The 10,551-nt window shown below is 35.1% G+C and overlaps 1 protein-coding gene across 1 annotated transcript in view; it reads right to left on the bottom strand.

The window, feature by feature from the left end:
* Positions 1–227: 227 nt before the first annotated feature.
* MARCHF11 (membrane associated ring-CH-type finger 11) overlaps positions 228–10,551 on the bottom strand; it is a 31,896-nt gene continuing 21,572 nt past the window's right edge. The window contains exons 3-4 of the mRNA XM_064705484.1: positions 7,719–7,911; positions 228–710 (exon numbers count right to left, since the gene is read on the bottom strand). Of these exons, the coding sequence (XP_064561554.1) occupies positions 388–710; positions 7,719–7,911 (516 nt within the window). The 3' untranslated portion in view covers positions 228–387. The remainder of the gene's footprint in view (positions 711–7,718; positions 7,912–10,551) is intronic.

Raw genomic sequence — 10,551 nt, 5'->3', positions numbered from 1 at the left:
CCAGTTTAATCCTCATGAAAGTGGAAAAAAATAACAGTAGTGGATTAAAGCCAGAGTTTAAGAAAATACATTTAAATATATCTTTTTACTTAAAAATGAGTTTCCTCATCATTCAAAGACCTAAGAGTTAAGCTATGTTACATACACCTCAGGTACAAATTGAGAAAAGATTCAATAAATCAGACTATATAAAAAGCAAGAGACTTTTCCCCCCAGAAAAATGTATTTGTGTTTTATCTGATCATATAAAAAACATTAAATTTAAAAAAAAGAAGTGTATATATTTTTTCAAGTGTTAATGGTTTCACCATTCATCATAACTACATTCCACAGTCCTGTAAACCAGGGCACATTATCCTTATCTGTGTAGCACAGTGAGCACAATCTTTACACTGAGGTCACTCTCATCACTACTTCCCCAGAGCAGTTATCCTCTGATGAATCCTCCTGAGGTCTCATGCGGTTGAACAGCTGTAACAACACATAGCCACACTGAAGTCTCGGCGAGGTTAACTGTGTTGGATGAACTAAACTTCTGTTTCTAAATGCAGTCAGTGGCAGCCACAATGTCCTCCCTGCTGAGGATTCTCCTCGATTGCTCTCTTCTATGTCCGTGGCTTTATCATAATTTAACACATCCCAGTGCAGATTCACAGCTCTCCAGCGCTTAAACACACGGTAAACAGATGCACCTTCATGGACTATCAATCCTGAAAGTAAAAGGGAAAAAAGAGAGTTTATACAAAATGTCAATGGATACCATTTTGAGAGCAAATAGAGATTTAACACATTTTAATGACTCTGACAATTTCCAGATGCAATTAAGTCACTCATAACATTAATAATTCAAACAAACTGTACCTATGCAATTTAACTGGTTATTCATTTGTTTGGGAGGCAGGAACATGCAGAGGAAATAAGTTGTTCTGAATGAAACCTCAACATAACCAATAGTGGAATAATCTGAGCATGCCTAACTAAATAAATTATTCAGATTTAAGTAAACCAATGCAAAACTGGCAGATTTGGATATTGACTGTTTATGCTAGTGCTGCCCTTGTTCATGGTAAGTACTATTTATTTACTGAGATTGGTACTCCTTTAAGTAGACTTTTAAGTAGGTTAGACCTTCTGCCTTGAACAGGACAATCCTAAATTTGTTTGAGTGTTTCGTAGAATTCCGTACAGAAACTGACATATTTATCTGCCTTCATATTCCCAGTTCAACTTAGGAGCACACAAGATTTTTGAAGCAGCTGTAAATATAATGACTTTCCTGTCTTGTTCTTTAGAACAAGACGGAATTAAATGTTATTGTTAACTACAATGAGCATGGTAAGGATGATAGACTTTCTTCTTTCTCTTCAGTATTCAATAGGAAAAAGTTGTAAATTATCTTTTTCTTGAGACCGAGAAATCTTTTAAAAGGTCCTTCAAGGAAAATACAGAATTTCTGGAGTCCTCAGGAGACCAATCTGCCTATGAATTTCCATGTAGCTAATATTTATTCCTATTGTATGCACTCAAGCAACTTATTTAAAGAAATTAAGCTTCTAACTTTTTGTATGTATGTATATGTTTATACTCACACTCTTTATATGTGAGTATTTCAAATATGGATCTACTGGGAAGACACATGGGGCTTCTGCCTTCCTAATAGTTTTTTCCTCATACAGCCTGATGAGGACACTTACACAGTTCTGAGCAACATCCCCTGTTTTCTCTGGCTCCCTGCTTTGGGAAGAGAGCAATCTGCCTGGCCAAAAACACTTATAAATCTTCTGTCTAGTGTGCTCCTTGCCTAAAATTTTCCTATACATGGCCATATCTATAATGTGATCTGTGATGTGCTTTAGCCCAAGAGATTGTATATCACCTGTTTCTACACAAAATAATTGTGATTCAAGTGTCTGAGGTCCTTTAGCACAATTAAGTGATACCATAAAGGAGATGCTCACAGAAAGATGACACAGGCTGAAAGGGTGGTAAAAATATTTACATGAACAGCAAACCTCACATTAAAGTGCAATGATTTGCAGATAGCAATGCCTACTCTAACATATTTTTAAAGATCATTACACTGAAAGATGGAGAAACACAAAGATTTCTTTCAGAAGGACATGATGGTGAATGCAGCATCTCTGTAAGGCTTTCAAGTTGCCTAGAATTCATTGAAGCATCCAATACAGCAAAAGTAGCATGAAACAAACCTAATTAAATAGTAAATATTCTAAGTGTATTTTGTAACAGCAAAGCATTTTAGTGGAATTTTTTCTTGATAGCAAGATTTCTATCTTTGTCTTCTCAGACATAGATGAAGTAACCTGTCTTTAAAATTTATCATAATAGTTTAGTTGATACATAAATGTATCTTCAAGACTGGCTTGATTGTACAAAAAGAATAAATGTATTCGATCCTGTACAGAATCTACAAACCAAATTAGCCATGGTTTTACTGCTGTGACAAAGATTAATCCTTTTGTGTTCTTTTGGATTTCCTATAAAGTTGATAAAGGAGATAAGAAAAATCTTCCTCAACCTGTTCCTGGAACACAGCATTATTTGGCCCAACTTCTCTCAAGTCTGTGATGAAGCAAAGTTAAAAGAACCTATTTACTCCAGAGTAAAGACACATGTCTGCACTCCACTAGAACCTGAACAACATATTTCAGAACAGAGAACAAAGAATTTGAGAAAGGATCATTGAGATACATAAAGTACATTTAAACAGTCAAAATATCTTTTCAAAATTACAACAGAAAAAGTTGCAGGATGACTTCTTTCAAGGAGCCCTTTTTTACTGTATTGGGGCTTTCAGGATTTAATGAAATTATGTTTTCAAAATTTTTAAACATTGGCAAGAGTTCCTTTATAGTAGAAGCTGTCAATCACATATACTTTAAAAGAGCTACAAAATATCTCAAGCCTCGGCACAAAGTTGTCAGATTTGGCAGTGCTGAAGGAGAAAAGCAGCACTTTCATAATTCCTCTCATAAAAAGTTCTAGCTCCCTTCTTGATAGATTGAAAAATACCTACCTAGATGAGGCAAAAGTCTTGGGGAAGGGTGGGGGGTAGGGGGTTGGAGGGCAGTGTGAAGTTCTTGGCACCGACAGTTCCAAGACCACAAACAAGAGGAACTCCAGGTAAGTTTTAAATGCTAGAAATTTTCCAGGTCCAGAGGAGTTCTGACGCTCAAAATGCAACTAGTAAGTCACTGAAGTGGAGCTGTAAGGAAATGGCAAATAATTGCCTTTCCTTTAAGGATTTCACAGCAATGAAGGTAGCTATGAGAGAGAAAAGGAGAACAAATCCCTGAAGAATACAGATTTCTTCCAAACACCATGATTTCAACTGCACAGAGGACACAGCTGAACACTTGTAGGGGAAAAATATTTGCTTGACTCAGATGATCCCAAGAAGTATTATAATTCACTACTGTTAGCTGTTCAGATGTTCTGTCCAATTACTATCTACAAGGAACAGGATTTTTGGATGATGGACCCATCTAAATGTCCTGTGGTCCTAAGAAGACTTTACCTTTAGGTTTTGTCTCTAAGATGGAGGGATTGCAGTGGGATCCAGCTAGTGGATTATGAAGAATCTTAATTTTATTTTTTTTTATCTTTTTGCCAAGTACTATTCTATTCTTTCACTGTCTTCAAAGGTTGTCTTACCCTGACTCACAAGATACTTGAAACTTTTTACTACTGAATGTCTTTACAAGCAGTCAACTTGTCTTATTCATATTTGGTGGTATTAGGTTACAACTTTATCTTATTTATCATACTAAACTTTCATATAAACATTTAGGAATGGTCCTCCCAGTAATATCACAAGATTTTATCCAGGGATAAAAGATCATTTTCAGAAACAGACTTTACCTCTGGACAAAATGTCATCTCTTAAAACTATTCTAGGGCCCACACATATAAATAAAAAGCAAGCAAATGCTCAGAGTATTAAAATGAAACATATCCATGCTAAAAATAGCAATAGTAAAAAAATATTATTATTTATAAACTATTTAGAATTAGATCCAATGTGGGAGAAAATAAGACTTTCTGAGTAAAGACATATGAAGTGCAGCTAGATGTGTTCATTGTAATTTCAGCCTGTTCCTTTTTACAACTAAGGAGTTACAGGAATGTGCAAGACATCAAATTCCTTAGCAGAGACGAAAGAGGCTTTCAGAGGGCAATTCACACCTCGCACTGGCTCCCAACTCTTCCTCCCTTGCCACAGTACTACTGGCACCTGTCATGTGTCTGGTGCAATGTAACAACTACTTTTCACTGCTGGAAAAGGAGCAGCACTGTTGTTCTGGGATTGCAAGTCAGCTGTTATTATTTGTGAGAGGTTTTGTTCATGTTAGAACCATTTATGACCAGTAATTATAACTGCTTTCCAGTAAAAAAAATATAAAATTCTACTACTTTTCTGTTATGCAAAATAATTGCTAGGTTTGGAAAGTAGAATGGCAAAGGCTTGATACTCTGTCCTTCAGTGAGTAGATAAGGGATTTACATTATTCATTCCTTTCATTAACTCACTCCCTGTGGTAATCCCTACGTGGATGGTCTGATGCTAGCACTATCACTGGAATAGCTCTGGGTTTCACAGGCTGAAGTTCTGCTTGATCAGGGTGTTCAAGGTTTGCTTTAGGAAAACTTAACCACTAGCTAATTTCAAAGAGAACAGCTTTATGCTCAGCTCGGATGCAGAAAGGTACAAGGTAATGGCTTGTAGGGTTAAAACCAACACTGATAAATAAAAACAATCCTATTTGTCAGGAATAATTCTGGGAAAATTCAGACTAGAAGAAAGAGAACAGTGGGTACCAAAAAAGCATGAACACTAGAATGAACAGAATATATTATTCTCACAATCTATAATCTACAGGGTGTTACTTTTGTTGAAATGTAAAAACAAAGAAGTAAAATACATGTTAGGTGTAATTTACTTAATAAGTAAGTGACTGGTGGCCTACATGTGATATAAAAGTCAATAACTGAGTAAATTAATTGTTATGTGCACATTTTCAAATATGTGATAAAAATATGTCAGTACCTTTTGGCAAACTGCTTTTAAAATTATAGCAAAAAATTTCAAAAAATGCTTCACACTTTTTGTGTGAAGATATCTACATTTCACAACCAAAAAGTATTTGCATTGTTTCTGCAAAAGTTTAGGGAGGCATAACTGAAAGCAGGTGGAATAAATCTTGGTCATACCACCAGTATCTCAAGCATTATCTTGAAATACATGGTGCACAGGAAAACCTGTAGGTCTGCATAAAGTTTTCATTGAAATAAAGAGATTAAAGTGGGAGGAGAGTTACTCGCTCACTGTAAATCCTGTTCAAAACTAAGACAATGCCATGGATGACTAAACACAAATGAAAGGAGAGGAGATCCTAAGTGAGACCTGTAGCTGGTTGGAAGCCTTACAAGTTTGATGATATAAGAGATGATTCATAATAATGGTAAAATAAGTTAATGCCTAGGGAAATCATCAGCATAATGGAAAGTATTTTGGGTTTTTAAAATAAGTTATAAGTAATGCTTACATATATCTATTAGAGAATTTTATTTGAAATTTGTAAATTAAAATTATCAATCTAAACCCCTCACTTCATCGTGAAAGAATAAGATGAAAATAATAAGGTTGACTATATTAATGAATACTTTTAAGAGTTACAAGAAGTCCTGATCTTACAAGCTAACAGAATGCAAATTACTTGAAATTATATGCAGAATAAGTGGGTCTGAATGAATCTGGATTGTCAAAATTCCTCAATTACAAAACCTCCTTTATACAGCTTTCTGAATTTCCAGATACAGTAAATTCCTAAGTCATATGTGCAGTGAATTTTGTATCTACAATATAGTCTCCAAATATATTTAATTGTAGTCACTTTTACATTTAAATTTTCATTTATTATTTGTGATAGTTCTATAAAATATGCATTTATTAAATGAAAGGCAAGTCAGTTTATCTGTGTGTTTGCTTTGCTCCTGCAGAAGCTCCATGTGAGGTACATGTTTGTTCAGCAGCTTCCACTTCAGCAGTGGCTTCAGCCTAGCTGGCTTGAAAGGCAGCTAAAGGATGCACCAATCTATGGAAGGTCACCTGCCAAATATTTACTTCTATGGATAAATACAGTAATATTTCTGATTACCCACAGACATTCTTGGCTAATGTGGAGTTTAATCTGGTTTAGGTGTTTTAACAGTAAAACAAATGGGAAAAAAGAAAATCATTTGAAGTAGCTGGTTATTTCAACTAGCTGATGCATTCCAAAGTATTTTTTTTTAATTGGGGAGAAAAAACCCAAACAAACCAGAACTCCATATAAATGAAATGCTTGGAATGCCTGAAGCACATTTTATCTTCCTTTGGGGTATTTTTAAACAAAAGCAAAGCCCTCAGTATTGAGTGTTAAGCTGGAAGAGGTAATGTTCAGAAATCAGCATCTAAGAGGACACGTAGCTGAGTTCTTTTATTAATTTAAAAGATGAGCACTTGTCCAAACTATGAGATTCTGCTCACTTTTCTGTCTGAGATTTGGGTTCAAAGAAGAAAGCCTGTGTTACAAAATATTCCAGAGCAGGCTTCTCTGACAAAAATTACAAAATGAATGGAACAGCTGATGTAGCTGAAATATAAATACTTTTACAGTAATGGGATGGTTTAAATAAAAGATGATGTGGCTTTACAGTTGAAGCAAAATCCTTGATATTAGGAATCACTCTGCTTCTTTGTCCCTTACAAAGCAGAATTCAGCACTAATGTTCTAATTCCCATATATAAGATTCAGATAACATTTATCTCTCAGAAATATCAATGCAAACATCAGATGGCGTTTGACTTCTGGATTTTCTTGCAATTAAAATTCTGTGAATGTGGTTTGATGTAAATAATTATTACTAATTATGTAAATTTATTTCTCTAAATTATATAATTAGGTAATATTTAATGTAAATTTTCTCTCCAAATATTCTAACAATCAAATCAGGTTGTTTTACCAAATACTAAAAGGGTTTTTATTTAAATATTCCCTGATCCAGTATATTTTCAGAAATTTCAAAAGTGGTCAATACAGTGTTGCAGTAAAATGTATTTTCTTTTACAAGGTTTTGACTAAATGACTTGGGGCTTTTTAATAGTAAAGCAAGTTACTATAGTTAGCACTGTGTGAGTGTTTCATAATTGTTTATGATATGCAAAGAACTCATGCCTGCTTTCTTTGTTCTCCTCCATTTCTAGCACGGTGACCTATATAAATCTGTGCAACCTAATTTTGGGTGTGCAGTTTGATGACATCTTCAATGGCTTCTTCTGTGCTTCATGATGTACAATCTAATTCAAACTGGCATCAGAAGATGACAGTGTGTAATTTTACTAATTATTTTAATAATGTCTTTCATATTTTCATCTGTTTAACCCCTGAACTTCGCTAGTCATTTAATCAAGAAATTTAAACTGATCCTCTTCTCACCACTAAGATTTTGTGAATCCACTGATGAGTCTGAGAGTAAAGCTTCCCTGATTCTTTTCTCTCTGCAATATTTGCAACACTGTAAAAAGCAGCATTTGCCAAAGGTATCAGCTGAGAATAAATCTGCAAAGAACTGATCAATTAGAGTGACCAATTAGAAAAATAGAAATAGTCACAGTCTTAAACCACAGTCTGTGCTGTTTAAAGATTTGAGCTTACCTATGCATACTAGATCCATAAAACCATACATTCCATAGCAGATTTGAAAAAGGATGTCCTTTCTTTGCCATACTGCATAAGGGCTGAAGGCTGACCATAGAAGCCAAGTCACACTTGCTACTAAGAACAGAGATCCTAGGATTACAGCAACCATCTGCACTTTCTCAACCAGTGTTATAGTAATGCTTTGCCACTAAAAGAGAAACAAAGTTGTATAAGATAAAAATGTTATTGTCCATGGTTGCACATTCAACTCCATCATTTTCCTGAAATCAGAAAGTATTTTAATATTTACACATATCTTCATAGATATTTACTAATATCCTTGATACTGACATATATCTTTTTTCCTATTTCAAAGTGAAGCTAATAGTTGCTTCTCCATTTCCTCCAGTGTCCCTATCAATACGATCTAGCTGTGAACTTCTGAAGAGTTAATAGTTTTGCTTCTCTTTTGAATATGTAGGTAAAAAATATATTAAGTTTTAGTATGGAATTCTGTCTTTAATCTTTGGAGGGTAATGAACAGAATAAAAAAGAAAGAAGACTTTTTCAAATATATGTTATGCTAGTGTGACAGGTTTCCTTTCCATCCCTCCCTCCTGAAGTGTGAAGCCATTTTCCACTTTCAGGCTTCTCAGCAAAGAAGTTCCAGACATACCAAGGGAGTTGTCTTTCTCTGCATAAACCAGTGTAAACAGCACAAAAAATCTCCTGCAACCTAGTGTGGGAGCGACATGAAAACTCAGGAGAAGCCCTGAATATAGATAGCACAAACATGTCTTTTCAGTACACCCCAATTATGTCCATCTTTCCAGGGCAGGATGTATCTTCCATATGTGACATGACTCTGGTTTATGGTTCTACAAGATTTAAATATAAAAGAATGTGTGTACTGACTTCTGTCAAGATAAATACAATTCCATTATAAGAGTCACAAAAACAAAACCCAGCATAAGGAACTAATTGTTCTAGATTACCCTTAACATATACGGCTTTCCTTGGACATAATTATGAAAATTACTACTTTGGTAGACTCCCCACTCCAGTCCCATCACTCCTTCCAGGGCTGATGTGAAGATTTTGTAGATATCTTTCCTGTTCCTAATTTTGGATGTACCAGCCCCCTTCTATAGCTGCAGTAGGGAACAAGTGGAGAAAGCTATTGCAACAAGGGTTTTCTTGCCTCTTTTCCCATTTAGCAATAATTTTTCCTTTTTCCGACTACTTTACCAAATCCTTCTCTTTTTTACAGCTGTTGGGTACCCAGTACCAAAAAATCATAGGATAAGATAATAATTCAGGTTGCAAGGCGCTGTGGGAGTCCTCTAGTTCAACTTCCTGCTCAAAACATGATTAGGGGATGATATTAGACTGGGTTGCTCAGGGGTGTATTCTGTAATACCTTGAAAACTTCCAAGTATGGAGGCTGTTCAGCCTCTCTGTGCAACCTGCTCCATTTCATGACTGTACTGAGGTTGAAAAAAGTTTTTCTTCAAAAACATTTTTTCTTATATTCATTCTGATGCTCTTTTGTCCCACTTACACTCTTCCTCCCATCAAGTATCACCGTGAAGAGCCTGGGTGAGCAATGGGTCCCTGTCCCTTTCTTTCAGCTTTTCCCATTAACTTTTCTGCTGTAGCCTAATATGAACAATTGGTGCTACATTCCTTCTCTTCTTGCAACCTCCTGAATATAACAGTACAAAGAGACAGATATATAACAATTTGTAAATCATCTATCTTGAAATAATATTCTTTAATAATGAACTCATGAAATGCATACTAGCTTTTTCATGGAACATGAAGGTTTGGAATGGGGCTATTCATGCTAAATACTACCTTTTTGTGTCAAGCAACAATGGATACTCATTTCCTTTGTTAAGTCTCTTTATGAAGGTCAAAGAAGGTCATTAACAAGTGATGCATGACAGAATGGTGCGAGCTTTCCATGACTCAGTATACAGGATTGGAAGTTCAGGACTGAAATTCAATGAACATTCATTAGACCCCATAGGGTAATGTTAAACAAAATTATTTTTCATTTCTCAGCTGAAGCTACATAGCGTGACTTGGCAGAAAACTGTCAAAAATGCTGCTGGTTATGTATGTCTATCGTCTTTCTTTATCAGTGTGAGACAGAACTGTATTAAATGTCTTTGAAATGCCTGGAATCAAAGTCCATTTACATGAAGTAAAACTTTAACTGTCACAAAATATTGCACTGTCAAATTCACAGAAGCTGGCAATAAACTGAAAAGACATAAAAATGAAATAAACAGCAGATCTGTCACAGTGCAATTTCAGAAGTTTGTAAACTCACTTCAGTTTATTTTTATTTTCTTTTTCTGTTTTTTTTTAACTTAGATTGCTCATAGTTAGTCTGCAAAGAGAGTAAAGAACAAAAGAAAAAGCAATCCAAACATTTGGGATAAATAATGTAGCATGCAGTCTAGATAGCTTATCCCCTATTCTGGTGTTGCCCGAAAACCAGTGTCTCTTCCTCAGTGCCAACCACTCCTACTACCCATTTCATAAGGGCTTTTTGTTGGCTTGCTGTTGGGTTTTCCCTATTCTTTATTTCTAGAAAAGCTTGACCTTGAAAAGTTCTAAGAAACATAGATATGATCCTCACCTCTTCCTAGCCTCTTCTAAAGAACATGTTCTCATTATTTTACTCTTCTCTTGATCTGTCAAGAATGCAAGCAATTGAATCTCTCAACCTCAATAAAGTCAATAATTCCAAAGATTCAGCATATTAGCACACTATCAAATTACTACAATTACTGAGAAAAACACATAAGCATTGCAGAGGTTGTTGTTCCTAACTCTT

Source organism: Zonotrichia leucophrys, chromosome 2 (assembly GCF_028769735.1).
Source record: "Zonotrichia leucophrys gambelii isolate GWCS_2022_RI chromosome 2, RI_Zleu_2.0, whole genome shotgun sequence".
Classification (NCBI taxonomy): Eukaryota; Metazoa; Chordata; class Aves; order Passeriformes; family Passerellidae; genus Zonotrichia; species Zonotrichia leucophrys.
Note: the sequence above shows the minus strand (reverse complement) of the source record. Positions and strands in the feature narration are given on the sequence as shown.